Here is a 20,528-nt window from a genome sequence, read left to right on the forward strand (position 1 = left end):
CAGTTTTTTAACCAATTGCGTTACTTCTTAAAAAAGAAAAAAGCAGATAAATGCAACTTAAAGGATTGATGATTATTGATGCATTGATGATGTATATCTGCCGTTTGTACATAACTGGTGTTCAGCGGGTGTCATCTAATGCTGTATTCAACTCAGACCGTGGAGCTCATCTCTGTAAGGTAACTTAGTATAGCACTAGTGAACTGAGGAATGAGTGTTTTTGGAGGAAATAACTCTTATTTTGAGAGCCAACATAACTTGTTCAAGCAATCCCCTGCAGTTGAAGATAATAAACAATATCTATGTATTTCTATTATAAATATTATTCATCATAACACTGCATATAATACAAGCTGATCACAATTGTGCTGTTTCAAATGAAATGGACCATAATTGAACTCACTCAACTTTCTCTGTGTTTGCACTCGAGATTTTATCTGTATTCACATTTGTACATGTGATTTATTTCAGTCTAAATCTAGCCACCTTGAACATTAGTTTTGAAAAATAAAAACTTCCTCTTCCAAGAAAAATATTTTTTATTCCACCCCACATTTGGTCATAAACATGAACTTCTCTAGTACCAAAAACACTGTATATCCATTCCTTTATTATAATACCACAGAGAAATTTATGTTAGAAAAATCCATAATAGAAAACATGATGCAAGGAAAATGTGTATTTAGTGATAAAGCATTAGAGAGCACCGCACTAAAGGCTATAGTCCAATGAAAGTGGACACAGTAAAAAGTTACCAGTGTAACCTCTGATATGGAAAACTTAAAATGATTTGGTGGTAGTCTTGATCTCGAGAGCTTCCTGCTCTGTTTCAGGAACATCAATCAGGTAATAAAAAAATGGCCGTCCATGGAGACACACTTCCTGCTTCTCGTCGAGCTCTTGCTTCATCCGAAACAACATATTGTTGACGTCCTCTCTGGACAAGCTGAGGGGCAGTTGTCTGGCCAGTCTCACGGCCTCCCCCTTGGCAAGAAAGAAAAAGGAAAACAGATCAGAAGTTACCTGAAGTACCAAGACAGTCCCCTACACCACAAAACACTGACTCAATATTCTGAAAACACCGCGAGGTCAGTTTGCGTGTTTTTGCACATTGCTGACAAAAATCACCATTTTACAATTTCCGATCCATTTTACAGTCGAGGAGGCGTTTCCTCACCTCGAGGTAGTTTGCGACTTTGAGCGGTCTGCACTGTTGAACTGTCTTCCCGTCCCTGTCCTTGACGGCCGCTAGAATCTCCCTCAGGTCCGCGATCCCATAGAAAGGCATGCAGTCAGTTATACCTGTCACTTCAACACACCTCCCCGTGGGTGGGAAACCTGGCCAAAGAAAGCACAGAGCGAGGATTAATATACTCCAGATACAACCTTCTCCAGGAAAGAATAATAAATAAATATTTTGATTTACACTCTGGTCAGAGACCAAGTCAAACGGGCAGGGCACCAAATGAAGCACTAAATGACTATTACAATGTCTCTGCTGACTGGAAAGAATCATGAATGTGAAGGAGCCTTTCAGCAGATGATTTAGAGATGATTTCTTTCCCCAGAAGAACACAATGCAGATATCTGCGCTAGCATAAACGCATGGAAAGGAGATCAAGGAATAAAACCCCAATTACTCCTCGTGACTCAGCACATTCACGCCGGCTAAAAAGGCAAAACTGAGTCTTTAAGGGAGATATCTGTTCAAAACGTGCTGAAATCTGTGCGAGGTGAAACCTAAAACATACTGAGCTAGTGTAGCAATTAGATGATGACTGCAACTATCAAATTCAAAAATCAAAAATACATGCATGTCTCTCACACAAGATCTGTTATCAAACCATTTTGGAAAGCAGAGTAATCTGGTCGAGAACCCTTGTACAGATTTGGCACTCAGAATTCCCCCCCGTGTGAAAAGGGCAGACTCCACTGTGGCGGACACACACTGTGCTGGGCACAGGATTTGGTTGCCTGCCAACGTAAACCAAACCAACCCATACCAGCACCAAGGCAGCACCCAGAGTCCACGGCTCACGGCCACTCTGCAACCATGAGGCGAAGGGAAAAGGTCAGAGCAGCCAAGCTCGGTGTGGGGGGTATTCTGTGGTGAGTGGGCAACAAACGAGAGATGAATGGCAGCTTGACAAGGTCACCGTCAATCCCACGGGCAAAAATCTCACCTTCATCATGTGTCCAAATGTCAACACATGCAGCGGTGTTATTACTATAATCACTAATCAGTCTGGCATTAAAAAACAGGAAAAAAACGTTATAAACATGAATCACAAAACATCCCATTTCAGTACTTTTGTGGCTGACACACCAAAGTAATTAGAACATTGTCTTTTTTTCTCATTTTGATTTGCAATGTTTTAACCTACAGAACATCAAGAACCTTCATCCGTTTAATAAGGCTGTAACTGATGCAGTTATAAGTAAAATGAGTCTTCTGTTAAAACATGTATATTTTACATTTATGTGGCATATGACCAGTATATCAAGTACAAACACACACACCCCCACACATTAACACCAGCCAGAACAAGACCTCATTTCTTCCATTTTTCCCTAAACCAAAACCGACACAGCAACTCTGTCAGAAATAATTGACCATAATCCTGTTATTCAAGCTGCTAAGTTTGACATTTAAATTATTTGTGAACTATGGCATTAATGATGTCCAATGGGCCCCAGTCTTTGTTGAAGCAAATCGGGCAATCCTGGAGACCTTTAAACAGCTTGACCTTAGAAATAATAAAGCCCGTTTGCTGGCGCACACTGCAGCGCTGCCGTGTAGCCGAAAGCCCAGCGCTGCACACCGGGCTGAGCAGGGGCCGTGTTAAATAAACCCACACGTTTTAACGGCTGCCCAGCAATCCTTTTTTTGCTCTTAAGAAAAGAGGCCTAAATCATGAATGAGCCGCCTTTGGGACTTTCAGACCCTCTTTTTTCTTTTTTTAACAAGCTCACATTGTTAAACGTGCCGACCCTGAGCCCTGGAGGACAAAGTCACTGCTGACTCTGCACTTTCCATCTGCACGGTTCATTCTAACAGTGACCTCACGGTGTCTTGGAGTTACCAGAGCAGCTCACCCTATAGTGCTGGCAGAGGAACTCGGAGGAAAAATAAGAGACGAAAGAAAGATTTCAGGCAATGTTTTTGTTCCAATTTAGCTCACAGTCATAGTCGCTCATGTGACTGTGGCACATCAGCACCACCGTGCTCCGTCACTAATGTGCAACACACGATGTGCAAGAGCACATTAAATGCTCATATAGGAGGTAAAGAAACCTGTAAAACAGTGGTTTTCCGTGTTTCTGGACTCCTGTCTAATCACAGCACTCGGAGCAGCTGCGTTTCAAACCTGATTGGCAGCAACTTATTGAACATGAATGCAAAAAACAGTCAAAAACCAGTCAGATTGACTATAAATCGAGCTTTAAAAGAGCTACATGCAGCACAGAACAGTTCAGTCTAGACTAATCCTGCTAACTACAGAAACCCTGCATATTTAACTGCACTAGTTTTTACAATTGTGCTTCTTCAGGCCTTTTTTTTTAATGAGCCCGTTTCCTTACATTTTTAATTACCATTAACAGTGATTTAAATGTTCTGTTTCATAGTTTGTACATGGTTACCTGGGGTAAGTCTGATCTGAAATCCATTGGCCACCAGTCTGGGATCGGTGAAGAGGACCTCACCGCTGACGCTAGGACTGCTCTTTTCCATACTCATAAGGACATCCATGTACTCGCCCCCACCCAGGACACTGCCCAAAGATGAGGAGATGAACCAATGTGGACAAGACAAAACCAAAACAGTGTATGTGTGTGTATATACATTTGCTTAGAACCTAACCACTGTCATTAGGTGGGAAAATGAAGTAACACCCTACCCATCTGTTAAGTGTATAGGGGTCTGCAGGCTCGCCGCTGGAAGTATATTATTCACCAGAAGTCTCTTAAACAGCAACGCTTCCTCCACCCGAAATGGATTTAACAACATGAGCTTTCTACCACATAAAACGGTCCAGACGCAGTGAGAAGCCAAGCGGTTTACAAGCCGGAGGCCTCTGGAGCAGGGGGCGGTCGGGCCCTGGAGCCCAGACGTGCGCCTGAGGGCATCGATGCTGAAGGGGACAGGCCGGCATGGCTTGGGCGGGGTTCTCTTGCTCGCCGGCTGAGAGGAGAAGAGGCGGTCCAGCATCTGCTGATTAGAGAGCGGCGCCTTGCGTTTCAGGCCTTGGGGCCTCCTCGTGGAGGACTGCTCGTCCACCCGGCCGGGAGTGTGGCCCGCCGATGCCTGCTTCTTCTGCTGGTTGTAAGACTCCAGGGATTTCTTGGCCTCCTTCTCGTACCTGAGGCACCGTATGACAAAAGATGGGCTTTTGAAACCAGCACATATATTCACAGCATTTGCTTGTGAAGGAATATTATGTCATATCATATCGAACCGTAATGCAGTTGTTTCTAGCAGGTATTTGGGCATCCCACAGTTATGATCATGATGAGCACAATAAATGTCAGATAAATGTAAAACATGGAAACATGCATGTTGACCAGAGGAGATTTCTTAATGTTCAGTTGTCTTTTTAGTATTTTTTTGGCTTTAAAGTCTGTTACTTTTATTCAAGTTCACAAACTGATTGTTAAGGTCTCGAAATCGCATCAGTGAGAACATAATTACTTGCAGAGACATACAATAATTAACATCCAAAGTAATGTACCATACGCTTACAGACTTCCTGTCATCTACGCCATAATATATACATGAACCATGAACCATTAGCTAGAAACTAACTGTTGCAAAGAGGTCAGCAGTTGTAACTAATTAGCAATTCTCCATACACATAAGGAACCTTGATTTAAATTCCTCTCGTGAATCTGAGCAGCTCCCAGGGACGTGCTGTAAATCACAGCACAGAAAACGCTACAAAAACGGATGGAATAAAAATCATCTGCTACCTGTGAGTAAATAGAGAGGGTGTGTGTGTGTGTGTGTGTGTGTGTGTGTGTGTGTGTCACTGAAGAGAAAACCCAAACCTTGCACAACCAGGCAGCTCTGCGCTTACATTGGAAGAGATTTCTCAGTGTTGCCAGTTAGCAGCTGTGCCATTGTGTGAAGTTTGCAACTAGTCTGGGCATCACATCAGAGGCACTAGAAGGACGTGTATAATAGCAAAAATGACTCTGGAACAAAAATGTCTTTATTCATGTAGTTTTCATAACCACACCTATGAAGGGCGAAAACTAAATACACCTATGGCTATGTGTATAATATGAGCTCTGTTACTGAAGTATGAAATAATAATACCAAAGTTCAAATGACAAAATCAGATTAGGAAACAGTAGCCACGAGTTCCTGATCTGATATTTTTATTAATGAGAAATTGTTTCTATTTCTGGTCTAGTCCAGTAATGGCATAAGAAGGGCCCATCTTTGCAAAGGGGGCTTCAGTACTTAAAATATTAATAAATAAAATCTGAGAATTTGTTGTTACAATGACTATAAAGACAGGCCATTCACTTTCAAGCCATTCACTGCAGTCTAAAAAAAACTTGCTTTAAACACTGTAGACAGGAGGCATTGACAAAAACTCCAAAGAAACAGTGCCAAATCTTAGTTATTACCATCATTAACACATGTTAATGAAATTGTTAACAAATCTCATGCAGTGTCAGGCTTCATGAGGTTTGAGAAAGAGTAGAATAAAAGTCTTTTGTTTGGGTTTTAATTTTATAAATTAATATGTGTGTAGTAAATGTTTAAGTGTATGTTCTTAAGCTAGGAAGTCTTGCTCCCATGCACAACATTAATGGTAATATTCTCAAATCCCTTCAGATAGCAGTCCATATGTGATGCACCCATGTAACATGATTATGAAAATGTGTTTCTTAGAAGTTTGTGCCACTTAACGGCAGCAGGAAAACAAGCCCAGCACCTGCGCAGGTGTATTGGGCCTCTCCCGGGACACATCTTCAGTACCTCACACAAACACCACTGAAACGGCTGACATTCCTCAGCCATTCAGCTGTGCTAAAGAGGCAAGTTATACGATTCATATTTTAACCTTTATTTTATTTATTCATTTACATTTAATCATATTTATAGTTGGGAAGAGTAATAGTCGTGTCTGGCAAAGTTGGTTTGTTCGTTCCGTTTATGAGTTTGAGGAGTACCAAAATCCAAAGATATCAAAGTTTATATTTACTTTTACAGGTCTGTAAAAGCTCAAAAAAGTTGTGTCTTCATTCATCATCACCAAGACAAAAGCAAGCTAACCAAAACTGACTTAACAGGTTTTAGAATTTGCTGTGTTACAGCACTAATACACACTGATGGTGTATATTTATTTAATTTCATGGAATGCATCACCACAACCTTGCTGGAATACCATTGCATTCTTTGGAATTTCAAAAATACCTTTTTTACTACGGAAAATAGTATCGACCACCGAACTGAGTTATCAAATGCAGTTGTCTGGAAAAACAAACAATTCATATGAACCACCCTTTGGACAGCAACATGAACACATGGACATGTCAAGCACACTTTCCATGCCATATTTTATACCTGCAAGTGGCAGGTCTGCCCTTCTGCCCCCCCCCCCCCCCCCCCCCCCCCCCCCCAAGTGGAAACTGCTCCTTCGGCAGCGAGATCTGGAAACTTACTTCCTTCTTTCTTCCTCCCCGAGGCATTCCCATCGCTCTTTCACAGCAGAAGTGACATCCTGCAGACTTGCTCGCGAGTTCTCCAGGAGGACGGACGACCTGGTGTCCCGCTCAAACAAGGCGAAGGCAGACAGCGGCTGACGCACGGCGTGGCTGCTAATCAGGTCGTAGGCCGTCGGCTTGGCCGTCTTGGCCGTTATGATGTTCCAGGGTGTCTTCTGTGGGCCGCTGTTCCTGGGCTCCTGCACGGTCTGGTCGTCCCGCTGGGCCTCTGGGAAATGGAGCTTGACTGGCTCGAGGCACCGTCCTGTGGCAGGATCTCTGAGAGCCGTGCCCGCTGACCAGCTCTCAGACGATATCTCGTCCACTTGAGCCAGCGTGCTGTCATTTTTTGAGCTATGTCCTTGGTCAACAGTAGAGTTCAGCACAACGTTTTCTGCAAATGATGAGAAATTAGCAGTGGCATCAAAATCACTCAAGTTTTTGTTGATTATCCAGTCCTCAGATGAGGAAGATGAGCTTGTATTAGCGGTACCAGGCAAGGACGTCTCACTGGCTTGGGGCTGTTTGTCTGTGACAGAATGTTCCAGAATCGCTGATGACGGGACCATGAAGTTCTCTTGTTTAGATTGAGCTACACCTTCTATGTGGGCTCCATCAGAGCATGTCTGACTCTCAGCTACTGGTACCACCTGGTGATCCATTCCAGAACAAGATGGTCCTGCTCCAGTGGTCTGGACGTCATCTCCAACAGAATAAGCGCCATACAAAGAGATCAGCACTGACTCCACTGCTAAAAGCACTGCATCCTGAAACAACAGTACAGCACAAATGAATCCTTCATTAGAAAATCAGATCAGAAGAGTAGAACATGTAGCTCAGGGTCGTAGAGTTGCTCTAAAGGAAAACTGCCTGCAGGATTCACCTTGTTCTCCAGAAGCACCTGTGTTTTGTCAGGTGTCAAGTTAACATCCACGGTGGAGGCCGGAACGATGATGTTCATCATCAAGATGGGGAATCGACGGCTGGCTGAGTCGCTATTAGCATTAACTGCGTTAGCATAGTACTGCTTGACGAGCTGCAGGTAGAGCAATAAAATGATCACACGTCAGAGAAGGCAAAAACCTTTAGCCTCATACATGCTGAGTGTAGGGCCTTTTTGATCATCACACCTTTCACCGCAAAGTAATTAAAAGAATAAATATCGGCGCATACCTTCAGGACATCTTTGTGATGCACTGGTCGATTGTTCACATAAATGAATGTCTTGTCTGAGGTGCTTGAGCTCGTTGAGATCAAATCGGAATGTGGCTTAGGAAAGTATCCATCAATAGTGATCTAACAAAACGTGGGAACATTTGTATAATTAGTTCAGCTCAACAGTACCTATACATGCCACTGGATTGTAACTGGCACAGATTTTTCTTATGGCCAACCTGATCAACATTCTGTGCAATACAAAGTTGTCCAGCATCAAAGGGCAGTGATGACTCAGTGGTTAAGGTACTCAGGTAATAATCAACATGTTGCCAGTTCAAGCCCCACCTCTGACCATCTGGGCACTGTAGACATACCACCTAGTGGTGGTCTAAGAGACAGAACCCTGCTGGTGCGCTTCCAACAAACAAAGTTCAAGAATCTGGTTCATGTGGCTTGTATTTTAATATGAAATCTTTTCTCTCTCCTGTTTGGGCATGGATCATACCCTTCACGTTAACTGTCAGGGCCTATTAAGGACTGCAAAAGATTTCCAGTAAGAAACAAAATCACACACTGTCAAGCCTCTGACCCCGTCCCACTGCCTAATTAACATTTCACTGGCCAGTCAGAACACATTTGTCATCTTGTAACTAGGTACTGGCCAAGCTGCTGCAGTCCATGATGAAAACAGCCCTCTTGGCAAAATGCAGCATACACCAGAAAAGTGTTGAGATGAGAAACAGGTCCAAATGACTTACACGGAGATGCCTGAGAACACAACTCGGAATTACCAAGCACAGCCATTGGCTAGCAAGAGGCCTTGTTAATTGGCATCTCGTACTTACAAGCTGCAGTTATGGATACAACTTTAGATGAACGAGCATGAATTCTGAGCTGGAATTCACTATATTAAATACTCCAAGCTGGAATTCACTGCATTACTTTGCAACCTGTGTGTTTCTTTTCTTTCTTTTTTTAACGATTGGACTTTTCAAACAGTAATAAAACTCGCTGCTCCACTATTGAAAAGTACAAAGACCGATGCCAAGAAGTTGAACAGCACCTCCTCCCTGCTGCCTGCTCCGTGCTCCCTGTGCATCACTGCGGTCAACGTGGGTCACATCCAGCAGGTGTCTGGGGATGGAGGGAGGGTGTGCTTACGCTCTTGGCGTACGGGGCTAGCCTGATGAGTGAACTACTCTCAGACTAATGACTGATTGCTCAGACAGACACACTTTTGCCGTCTCTGAGGAAAACAATAAATTTGTGTTTCCACTTACATATTCACCAATTCCAAAAAGGACTTATTACAAATAATACAAAGATGTTTCCTTATCAGAGGACAGAGCTTTGCAGAATGCTGGCAGGAATAAACAATTCATCATTTAGTGTATTTCAATGCATTCTCTGCTATATGTTCAGTATAAAAAGAGCAAACTGTGATTTTTTGTGATGTTTTCTGTAAATAATTACTTACTGTTTTTTTTTTGGGAGAAACATCAGACGTTTTTTTTCTCCATAGGAATCATGGGGGTGTGTGCGCACGCCAAACATAACGTCATCAGGAACATTGTCATTAGAGTAGACAATGTTGATGTGACTGTTGAATAGACATGCCAGGCAACTGCTGCTTTCATAAGGCCATTTCGTCGCCCAGCCATATCAGCAAAAAGGCTCTCTGTGTATTCTGGACACACGTCATCACAGAGAACCTGAGCTTAGCAGAACACATGATGACGCCCACACACACACACACACACACACACACACACACAAACACACACACACACACACACAAACACACGCGCGCACACACACAAACACACGCGCGCGCACACACACACACACACACACACACACACACACACACACACACGCACGTGCACACACACACACGCGCGCGCACACACGCACGCGCGCACACACGCACGCGCGCACACACGCACGCTTCTGAAATTGAGTAGAGAATAGTGTCCTACTTTATAATTATTTGATTTCCTTACAAAAATTCCTTTATCTATTCAGAACTACTTCATAAGTAGTTTCTGGACATTTCAGGTAACAATTAGCTGAGCATAAATCACTGTTACATAACTAACATGATGCTGCTAATCTTATTTTGGGTAAATGGACCAATACCAGGAGCTAAAAAATCATGTTTTGAGATGGTATGGTCCAATCAGGGTAAAGATTTCTTTTGACTGTGGAAATTTGAAAGTAGGACACCATGTGTGCACCAACAATAGACAGGCAAGGATATGCATTCTGCCCAAATGCCCCAATTAGCATCACAGTGCCCCACATATAAACAACCTCAAAGTGCCCTCTCTCAGTGGTTGCAATCCACTGCCTAAAATCATTTCAGGAGGTGAGAACTGAACTTTACGATGGTAAAGCTTGTGCTGAAAGAAAGGAAATAAACATCTGCACAGATTTGGCAACAGGAAGCAGAGGTGGAAAAGGTCATAGGCTTATAAAGGTCTCCTCAAAAACAACAACAACAAAGTTTTTAATGGGGCTTTGAAACCAGACTCCACATGTGTCAAGTGGGATTAACAGAGCGCAGTACTGCAGTGTACAGATTACACCTGCCACCACCAAGCAGAAAGTAGCTCTCTGCTGCAACTCAGATCCCAACAGTACTGCAACTTTACTCAGCAAGAAAATCTTCTTCAATCTTCACAAGTGTTAATGCCTGTGTGTGCCATATTTGAGGCACAGGGATACAGACAGGTGGTGGTGACCCAGTGTCAGAGGTCTCTGGATGGTCTCAGTTATAAGGAGAGTGTATGCAGTGCCATTCTACCATGTGAACACGTGCCTGTTCATTGCGGCCACGAGCCTGACCCAGCACAGTGGGGGTGTAGACATGATCCAGCACAACTGCGCTATGCGACTCTCACACGCTCACTTCGCATGCCCCGTGGCCCCACGTGGTCTCCTTTAAAGCATCTTCACTGGGTACACGATGGCAAAGTACATTCCTGTGAACGTTTCTATGCTCTCTCTCTACGGGACAGATCCACAGCCCATGCGCATTCGTGACATGACCGACCGAAGTTTAGGTCTATGACAAGAAAGGGAAGGGTTACCTGGGTAGAATGCAGAGTCATTCATACAAGGGGGAGACAAAGTGATTCATGTGGAAGGCACAGCCAGGGGAGCCAGTGGTGGTGAGTGAGAGGAGGTGTTCAGAATGAATCTGCTACCAGATGCCGGGGCTCGTCAACCCTAGAGGAGTCCAGCAATGGTTTAAGAGAAACTTCAGCACAACTCGACATGTCACTGTTGATCCATGTGGAGCATGTTAAGAGAAGGCCATAGGGAGGACAAGGGACAGAGTCATTTGCAGATTGTCTACAGCTTTGCCTCTTCATTCAGAGGGCTTGGACAGAAATTTAGTGCACGGGTGTAATTTCTTTTTCCCTTTTTTTATTTTCTTCTTTTTACAGACGGACAAAGAGATGAGGAAGGAGAAGGTGTTGAAACTGTGAGACACAAGAGAAGGAACGCAGTCCCGGGGCGCGTGTGCTCCTGAGCCAGTCGGGTCAGGGCGTGGAGGCACAACCCCACTGCTCCTTCCGGGCTCCTGGACTTTGCCTGCGTGTGCTGGGAGCGTCACTGACCTGCGGTTGCTCCTGGCGATGTTGGAAGGGGAGCAGGCTGGCGGCGGACGCTGGCCCGAGCACGGCCCCGAGGGCCGAGCGGTGATCCGACACCCTGGACTTCTGCCAGAACACGGCCTGAAACAACACGGCAAAACGGGTCATGCTATTTTCTCCCATCCTAAAATAAGACCACCTGTGGGATTACGTGCTCACACACTGGCAACCAATCGGAGCCTTTCAATAAGCAATTAACCCCACCCCCGAGAGTTTGGGGAATTAAGAAATCGATTTTGAAATATTCCAAGGGAGAACCAAAAAATCTCAAATAGCATGGATGTTTGTTATTGGTGCACCCAGCTTGGACTGTGAGCTTTTTCTTTCTCTTTAGCAACTTTTACCTAACTCTCTTGTGTGCTTTAGCTGATTATCTTCTGTAATGACCACACCCAGATGCACGTGTTCTTAAAACACATCCTCCCTTGTTCAAATACTCCAGATCCACCTGAAATTACAGTCAGTTCACCACGAGGCTATTGCAAGCGAAGGGCACGACCATATATCACTCTGTTAAATCAAGAGTAACTTCTGTGACATGGTGAACTGGAAATGGACACATCTTTTCACACCAGTGTTTGCCTGTCGTTGGCTTTTCCACCAGCGAGTATATATATCCAAGGTGTTGATTTCTGCGATGCATTCAGTCCAGCACACATCTCTGCCATGAAATACACAATTTGTTGAATGTAAAAGGAGTAGCAGGGTAGTAAACAGCTTTTGGTGAACTCATGAAACCCAACGCTCAGCAAAGTGCGAAGTTTGGGATACACGATACGGTGAGAACTGCTGATTGGACTAAATGACAATATGCTCCTCCCCTGAAAATCTACCAGGTGAATTTAATAAAAATCTACAAACCCAAAGCTATTCCTCATATTAATGTACGACACAGTGGCTCACATGACATGCTGCATACAGTTACATGGCTGTTGTGTCTCAGACGTCCAATCTGTTATTGCACTTAAAATCAAGCCTGCAAACGTCATACCACTCTGCTGGCTACATTAGGCTTAGATGACAGCCTTAGGACTTTGGCCATAACCTTATATAATTAGGCTTAGCCTAGGTGTACTGCTACATTTGGACAAAGTCCAGGTACAGATTCACTGCATTTAGAAAATGGTAACGCTATGAAAATGGTAATGGTAATGAAAACAGCCTGAACTCTAATGGATGAAAATCCTTCCTTCAGTGTGAACAATTTAGTGTTAAGGGCTCTCGACATACTGTCAGAGGTCCAAACAGTAAACCCTATGTACCTTATGGGTACTATGAATACATCCTTCAAACAGCTGTCAAAAGTGGAAGCCTATTCAACTTCTGCTTTCCAGGAAAGCAGTGATTGGTGGCGGAAAGTTCTCTCTGTCTGACCGTGCTGTCAGAATTTAAACTATGTCTTGGCTAGCAAGCAGGTCTTATGTTATCTTTGACAGCTAACAGGACCTGATTGTGGAAACCAAACCAAGAACATATTTATGACTTCAACCAGTAGGAGAAACCATCAACGATAAACAAATTTACAATGTCTGATGTTTGAAAAAACATCACATGTATGAAAAAATATAGGCATGTGGGGATCAACACAAATTACAGTTGTGATGTGAACCTGGATATGAGACAATAAATAACTCTGCATGTTCTTGAGACCAGCTTATGAGATTTGTTGACATATGAAGCCACCATGTGGCCAAAAACCTTCCTGCATGAAAAGAAAAGACCATTTAAATGAAAAATTATACAAAGCACAGGAAATAAATGACAATTTCAGAAAATTACATAGTTTTTTTGGTACCAAATGAATTTGTTATGACCAAATGCATAGCCTAAACTATTCATAAACTGTGCATAAAAAGTGCTCATAAACTGAATAAAATAAGGTCAGACTAGTTATTATTATTCTGATCTCAAGTTTCATATCACAAAATAAAATTGTATTAGTTTCCAAAATATCAGTATTTTCTCAGAAATGTAATGCGTTTCCCAAACACTAAACATTGTAAATTTGTTTATTACCAAGTTTCTCCTATATACTCGGTTTAGTCTTAGTTGTCTGCATAACATGCAGGGTAATGATGCACCTTTATATCCATGTTAGATGAATCATATGGGAATGGGAACCCTTTTTACACATACACTTCCAGACTAACATGTGATTGACTGTGCGCTGCTGCATCCACAGTTAACGCACAACAGAGCAAAAAAAAGGCAAAGAGCTGATTCCAGATCAGTCATTTGCATGCATTTCCTCAGCTAACCACAAAATGCAAACAGTAAAATTGGAGATTATTTTTAAAATGTTTCCTCAAATCTAATGTTTCTTATATATGAAAAGATCTAGCGCTCTCATATCTTTCACTCAATGTAGATGTAAATACCACTGAATAAAAAAGCTCGAATTCAACACCTAACAGTCACGGTTTCTTTTCCAGTCGCATATGCCAAAGAACAGATCCAAAAACAAAGTTGGCCAAACATACCAACACAGAACAGGAATCATTCAGTAGTCATTTTCTCTTCTGAAAGAATGCAGAATGTGCAAAAGTAAACACAGCCAGTGAGTGCATGGGGACAGGAGAAGGCACACCTCCAAACTTCCACACCTTATTATGAGTGAGTGTGATCCTCAGCTCTGGCTTAATCACAGCGTATGCCATCAGCAGGTCTTGCACCCTCTTGAGTTCCTCTTTGCACTTCTTTGAGCTGGAGTAATACTGTCTTCTGACGGGGAGGTTCTTGAACAGTTTCATGACACACACCGTGGTACCTGAGTGAACAGCATTCTTTACGTAGTTGTACTTGTTATTATTTCGTGCTTGCTTGTTTTATGAACTGAAAAACTGCTCACCTTGGCCAAGATGTGACGGCCTCTGTGAGACAATGTGTCCACTGACGTCCAGTGTATACTGAGTGCTGATATCATCATCAACTGATTTGGTGGTAACCACTACCTTTAAGTTGACAGTAAGGACAATAAATAAATACTTTCAGTGTCATCTAATCATCGTATTATAAGATGCTCCATTGGATCAATCAAAATGATGGGTACCTCAGAAATTGCACATATAGATGCAAGCGCCTCTCCTCTGAAGCCATATGTGTTAAGATGCTCAAGGTCTTGATGGCAGGAAATCTTAGAGGTGTAATGCTTCAGGGCCATGGCTGGAACATCAGTGGCTTGGATTCCACAGCCATTATCTCGTACCTCAATACGATCCAAACCATAATTCTCCTACAATAAAAAAACACGATATCAAACGGAGGTACTACTTTATCTCCTGACATCGGCAGCAATCCTGTTTACACGCCACACACTTACCAATTTAACTTCGAGACTTGTCGAACCGGCATCAAGTGAGTTTTCAACGAGCTCCTTGACAACATTTAGGACACACGTGATGACTTGGGAACTGGAGAGCAGACGCACGGTCTCCAGAGGAAGTGCCTTCATGGTCTCCTCACCTAGAAGGAGAGAGGGACAGATCAGCCATCAGCGCAGTGCAGGCAAATGCTCAATCCACTCATCTGCGTTTTCACCCTTTATACCGCCCTGTTCAACTCTTCGACTAATGATACGCTTGTTGAATTGCAGTAACAAAATAAAACAAACCCACAAAAGAACAATTTACAATGTAGTTGGATTAAGAACTTTATGGACATTGCAATAATCACGACAGAAGTTCCTTCCTCCGCCTATGCATTAGTGTTGTTTGCTGTGCTGTAATGTGACTAAGTGTAATTAAAGTACAAGTGTAATTTATTATTTTGTTGTTCACATATACTAACACTGGAGGTGCTCCCCTGACACAAACAGATCTAGTCTACACTATGCAGTATCCTACACATCACACAACAGTCAGTGACACATATGGCAATGGACACGACAGTTAATGAGCTTGCTAATGAGCTAATTCATCAAATGCAGACCTCCAGGATAGTTAGCTGGCTCGCTAGGAAACCTGTTACTGAACCACAATTATTGCAAATCCACAAACATATGTGAGCCTTTTTATCTTTGCACAAATTTACTCACCGACTTTCAAAATAGATGAAAGCCGGATTTTGTATATTTAAAAAAAATCAGTCATCAATCAAAAACTTCTCGAACAATCTTCCCATACTGTTACTAAAATAGCGCGCCGCTATTGTAGCGGAAGTTACGTAATAAAAAAAACCCGCCTTTTCGGCGTGAACTTAATTCTCTGAGCTGATTGGCTGTTGGGACTGTCGGCCAACCCAGTGCGTCATTGTTCTTCGAACTCCGCCGCGCGTGCGCAGTCAGCCGTGGACTGTTTTGTGCTAGTCACAGCGTCGGCTAGCTGGCTAGTTAGCTTTCGGTTTTCCTCACATAGGCAACGGTGCTGGCCGTTTTTCTGCAGTAACAGTTAAAGGCTTCGGCGTTCAAAACCAGCGGATTTGGGGGGAAAAGGCACGTAGTGTAAGTATTACACGTCCCGCTTGCAGAGCTGTAAACATTTTACTGGTCTTTAGAGATTGTGCGTGTGAGAGGGTAAAAGGCATTTTCACGTTGACCTACATATTAGTGAACTGGCGTCAAAACAAATCAACTGGTGTGGTGGTGGTGGTGGTGGTGGTGTGGTGGTGGTGGCGGCGGTGGCGCAGGGCTGTGTAAACTAACGTGCTAACGTCAAACTTCCTGAAGTGTCGCTTCATTTTGTTTTTCTATATATGTAGGCAGCTTGGCTGTGTAAGTGGAGAAGAAGAACGAAACGTGGCAGATGCGAGTGTTGAGCTTTAATCTGATCAGATATGGACAGTTATGTAAACGAGCGGCGGTGCTGGGGCAGAATGCACTGTGCAACCGTGAACTTTGAGTTTTAAACAAGTCTCTTCAGACTGTACAGTGACTGATAAAAGGAGGCCACAGTAGGGATGGTTAAAAACAGTGTAACCTGTCTAGCTTGACCCAGAGGGCTTTCAGTGCTCCCATTTGCCAGCTGTACAACCATTTCTGCTGTAGTTTGTTGTTTTTGACCTAATGACCTGACTAAAATAAAACGCATTGTCATTTTACTGAAAAAATGTTAAAGATGATTCCCAGTACTACAATTACTTAAGTGTGTAATCTTAAGTGTGTAATTTGTTTAATGAGCCCCTCTGTTTCTTCGTCAGAAAGTCAAGATGAATGTTGGTGTAGCTCACAGTGAGGTGAACCCCAACACACGAGTGATGAACAGTCGGGGGATCTGGCTGACCTACGCCTTGGGTGTAGGGATGCTTCATATCGTGCTGCTTAGCATTCCCTTCTTCAGTGTTCCTGTCGTGTGGACCCTTACAAACGTTATTCACAATTTTGTAAGTATCCACCACTAAATTTCCTTTTGTTTTCGTGCGTTATGTCGCCATCTGAGTAGGTGGCGTTTTCAGTTCTTGTATGGTCATCTCCAAAAAACTGCCACTTCCTTAGTTCCTGTGATGACTCACTTGAGCTAAGAAGCAAGGTCACTAGTATGATGACAGTTCTCACAGTCTGGCACATGGTAGAGCTGTCACACAATGATAACAGATGTGATTCAGGTGCTTCAAATTATTTCCAGGCTTTTGCGGTGGGCAACAATTGTTCCATCATTCTCAAGCAGTAGCGACAAACCAAACTGCATTTTCTTTGCTGATTTTTTTTTTAGAAAATACACTTACCATCTATCCTTTGTTATATTTAACCAGTTACTGTAAATGTAATTACTGTCAATTATGCTACACACACCACAAGTATAAGAGGGTGTCGATATTTGAAACGTGTGCTGCTGTTGTCTTAAGAGTCAAATCTGTGTTTCCATGCAGGGTATGTATGTGTTCATGCATGCAGTGAAAGGCACGCCGTTCGAGACTCCAGACCAGGGCAAGGCCAGACTCCTCACACACTGGGAACAACTGGACTATGGCGTGCAGTTCACATCCTCCAGAAAATTCTTCACAATTTCACCAATCATTTTGTATGTAGCACTATTTCCTGGCTTTTGCTATTGTTGAACTCAATAGGTTCCTTTAATGTAGACGAGCATAAGAATTTTCATTGCCGTCCATCTACATACTGATAATATATCACTATATTTATATATTTATTTTTATTTCCTTTAGATATTTCCTGGCAAGCTTCTACACAAAATACGACACAGCTCATTTTGTGATAAACACTGCCTCCCTCCTGAGTGTGCTTATCCCCAAACTGCCACAGCTCCACGGAGTGCGGATCTTTGGAATCAACAAGTATTAAGCTCACTGTTCAGAGGGAACAATGCTGAGAACAGCTCTCCAATGAGATTTTGCCTCATCCGTTAGGAGAATAGAAAACCCTCTGTGCTTTGTGATGCAGATTTCTGTACTTTGCAGTTTTGTACAGTGTGTATAATTTAGTGTTAGTCTTTGCTTAGATGCACCTGAAGTTATTACAGGCATATGTGATAATGCCTTGTGCATTAACTTAAGTGAATATTTAATTTTGTTTTCTTTTTGGTCCTCATGTATCTGGGCTGGCCCAGGTCTCAAAGTTGAGCTCTTTTTTTTTTTTTTTTTTTTTTCCTTCTTCTCCAATATTAAATGTGTAGGGTGGGTGTTTTTTGTAGCCACTCATTAAACCACAAGGAGCTAATTATTTTTGTTTAACATCACATTTCTAAATTTAAAAAAGCTGTTTTTAAGAACAATTCTTTGTAAGAATTGGACCTGGTAGTTTTGTCTTTTCTTTGTTTCTTTCTTGTATTAGTGCTCTACAAAACAGAAGTCTTGCATGTTTTTGGAAAGACTTGCTAAATCAAGTATTTTGATAGTATGAATATATGTATAGTCCTAGATTGGGTTGGTGTCTCATCACAAGAGAACATCCATTAACAAGACTTTAGTGTTTACTGTCTGATATGTTTATGTACTAATTTCATTTAAGTGTGCTTGTTTAGGGTGTAATGGTAAGTCTCAACTCCATTACCAAGGCAGCTAGTCCTTTTTGGCTTCTGCTTATTGTTGGTATTGGAGCTACAACAATACACATGTATGTAATATAGGCCCATTAAAATGTTTGTGCTCATCTCTGGTCTCTCTTGTCCAAACACTTTGCAAACAGTTTAAACCTGGGACTGTTTAAGGTACACAATGTAGACACTTAAGATTATTGAGAATATGTTATAATGATCAGATGGTATGTGGATCTACAGTCAGTACAGAGCTTTTTGTGGCTAACCAATCCTAAAGAAATAGAGTTCTGTCTTAAAGGTTGCTGGATTACATTAGCTGTGTTTTGTCACAATAACTCAATCTAAGAACTGAGCACACAAATAATGTGATTAGCTGTTCTTCACTTTTAATGTACATAAACAGATGATAAACAAACTTTACGATGGTAAAATGGTAAATTTGAACTTGGAGAACTTAAAAGCCTTAATTATGTTTAAAAGCAAAAATATTTTATCAAAGCTAACTTTCAGGTAAATAGTTCTGTGCATGCCTGGTGCATTACTCCTTTAAAGACTTCAAAATGGTGATTCAAATCTTTTTGACAATGAATTTTATACTTGGTTCCTAAGGCACCATCTGCAGATGCTGTTCCATAGAAAACCCTGTGTATCCTTGAATGGACTAATGCCATGGCACACATCACACATGGCTCCCGGGTGACGTAGAGGTCATATCCAGTGCAAATGTATGGCTGACTGTTTTCCATCACGTTGGCAGCAGAGCAAGGGTTTCCCAACGTGGACATGTCACCATGACATGTGGCAGGCACCGGGTCAGGGACATTGTACCTGCATGCTGGGTAGTTCTCATACTGGTATGCACCTCCTCCTTGTGTGTGGGCCACAAGGTCAATGCATACAATCACGGCATGATGAAGTGGGTGATTGCCCCGTCTGCAGTCGTGACCTATGGCAATGACTTGGCTGGACTGGGGGTTTGTGATCACTGCTCCTACAGCGTCCATTCCCTTCTGCTTTCCTGTTCTTGCTGCCTGTATAGCCATCATCATATACTCTTGCATTTTAGCTTTCTGACTGGGAGTGAACAACTCTCCTCTCAAGGCAAAAGTGACTTGTTTGTCCTCGTGAAAAGACGTAGGCCAGTGCTTGCTGGCTTTCTCAAACTGTGGTCTGGTCAGTGGTGGATTAGCTGGGATTTTGACTAGAAAAGGCTCACCTAGGCCACTAGAGTCAAACATCTTTGAGCAAAGCAGGTCAGTAAGGACCTGTTTAGCCGGAACATCACTGGCTAAACATACAATGACTTCCAGTGGATGAGGAGTGTTTTTGTCTTTGCAACTCCTTACTCTTTTTATATGTTGGAGATCTGTTAAAGGGTAGATAACAGTCAACTCTTTGATCAGACGTGACGTTTCTCTCTTCTGAATGATCGGGGCTGCATAAGCATCCAACAATTTAATGTCCTGGGATTTTTCATCCGAGAGTACAGGAAGGATGTCCCAAGAGTCTGTGTCATAATCCATGCCTTTCCACCGTTTAATCTGGGGCTCCATCACTTAGTCACTTAAAGAAATCGTTTCCCAGTGTCATCTGAAAAAGTAGCCCATGTGACTGGTCACTGAAGCACCATTCGACTTCCACGAGTTCAGTTTTTGTTAGTTGCCTAAAACAAAATATTCACTTGTTTATTTAGCTGCCTGGTTTATCATTGTATGCGGAAGTTAACGTCTTCCTAAAACTGAAACAGATGCAGAATGACTCCTACAACAAACGGACACTAAGACGCGAGTTTAAAATATTCTTAGCAAACGAAAACTCACCCAACACACTGTAAATGTGAAAGCAACGTTTAAATAACACAGCAGGGAACGTTACTTTTAAAATATCTTTGGCACGTTTCAGAGAAGACCCACATGTTGTCCTCACTATTTTAATCCCCCTGAAAAAATGACTTCTATAGATGTTCCTTCCGTCTTCATTATTTAGATAGACAGCAAGTTTGTGCCATTCAACAAAAAAGAGACGTAATATATTGTTTGATTAATAATGCTTAATGCAATAA

General features: G+C 42.5%; 3 protein-coding genes across 5 annotated transcripts; 1 reads left to right on the forward strand and 2 right to left on the reverse strand.

Annotated features, from left to right (window-relative positions):
• Window positions 1–590: 590 nt before the first annotated feature.
• pms1 (PMS1 homolog 1, mismatch repair system component) lies at window positions 591–15,690 on the reverse strand. Its single transcript, XM_077002335.1, has 13 exons — window positions 15,571–15,690; window positions 14,857–14,999; window positions 14,587–14,769; window positions 14,386–14,488; window positions 14,141–14,304; window positions 11,502–11,618; window positions 7,891–8,013; window positions 7,601–7,753; window positions 6,676–7,484; window positions 3,900–4,361; window positions 3,643–3,773; window positions 1,178–1,338; window positions 591–984 (listed from the first exon to the last, which is right to left on the reverse strand). Exons 2-13 carry the CDS (start codon window positions 14,986–14,988, stop codon window positions 781–783), a joined length of 2,742 nt encoding a protein of 913 aa, XP_076858450.1. The 5' UTR covers window positions 14,989–14,999; window positions 15,571–15,690; the 3' UTR covers window positions 591–780.
• Window positions 15,691–15,794: 104 nt separating this feature from the next.
• ormdl1 (ORMDL sphingolipid biosynthesis regulator 1) lies at window positions 15,795–18,579 on the forward strand. Of its 2 annotated transcripts, none has more exons than XM_077002336.1 (4): window positions 15,795–15,975; window positions 16,671–16,853; window positions 17,340–17,491; window positions 17,637–18,579. In XM_077002336.1, exons 2-4 carry the CDS (start codon window positions 16,680–16,682, stop codon window positions 17,770–17,772), a joined length of 462 nt encoding a protein of 153 aa, XP_076858451.1. In that variant the 5' UTR covers window positions 15,795–15,975; window positions 16,671–16,679; the 3' UTR covers window positions 17,773–18,579. The 2 variants fall into 2 exon arrangements, with proteins under 2 accessions (XP_076858451.1, XP_076858452.1); XM_077002337.1 differs by having other exon boundaries at window positions 16,675–16,853.
• A 253-nt stretch (window positions 18,580–18,832) lies between these two features.
• On the reverse strand, window positions 18,833–20,427 carry adat3 (adenosine deaminase tRNA specific 3). Of its 2 annotated transcripts, none has more exons than XM_077002342.1 (2): window positions 20,287–20,404; window positions 18,833–20,056 (listed from the first exon to the last, which is right to left on the reverse strand). In XM_077002342.1, the coding sequence occupies exon 2, from the start codon at window positions 20,017–20,019 to the stop codon at window positions 18,973–18,975; it is 1,047 nt and encodes a 348-aa protein (XP_076858457.1). In that variant the 5' UTR covers window positions 20,020–20,056; window positions 20,287–20,404; the 3' UTR covers window positions 18,833–18,972. The 2 variants fall into 2 exon arrangements, with proteins under 2 accessions (XP_076858457.1, XP_076858456.1); XM_077002341.1 differs by having other exon boundaries at window positions 18,834–20,129; window positions 20,287–20,427.
• Window positions 20,428–20,528: the final 101 nt, after the last annotated feature.

Source organism: Brachyhypopomus gauderio, chromosome 4 (assembly GCF_052324685.1).
Source record: "Brachyhypopomus gauderio isolate BG-103 chromosome 4, BGAUD_0.2, whole genome shotgun sequence".
In the NCBI taxonomy this organism is placed as follows: Eukaryota; Metazoa; Chordata; class Actinopteri; order Gymnotiformes; family Hypopomidae; genus Brachyhypopomus; species Brachyhypopomus gauderio.

Bases quoted from the DNA above. Each gene is read 5' to 3' on its own strand.
- pms1 (XM_077002335.1), bottom strand. From the start codon at position 14,988: ATGAAGGCACTTCCTCTGGAGACCGTGCGTCTGCTCTCCAGTTCCCAA. The intron at 14,305-14,385 runs GTGAGCAGTTTT...CTGTTCACTCAG, and splicing joins GCCGTCACATCTTGGCCAAG to GTACCACGGTGTGTGTCATG. The intron at 1,339-3,642 runs GTAACCATGTAC...TTCTTTGGCCAG, and splicing joins TCAGATCAGACTTACCCCAG to GTTTCCCACCCACGGGGAGG.
- ormdl1 (XM_077002336.1), top strand. From the start codon at position 16,680: ATGAATGTTGGTGTAGCTCACAGTGAGGTGAACCCCAACACACGAGTG. The intron at 16,854-17,339 runs GTAAGTATCCAC...GTTTCCATGCAG, and splicing joins CAAACGTTATTCACAATTTT to GGTATGTATGTGTTCATGCA. The intron at 17,492-17,636 runs GTATGTAGCACT...TATTTCCTTTAG, and splicing joins ACAATTTCACCAATCATTTT to ATATTTCCTGGCAAGCTTCT.
- adat3 (XM_077002342.1), bottom strand. From the start codon at position 20,019: ATGGAGCCCCAGATTAAACGGTGGAAAGGCATGGATTATGACACAGAC.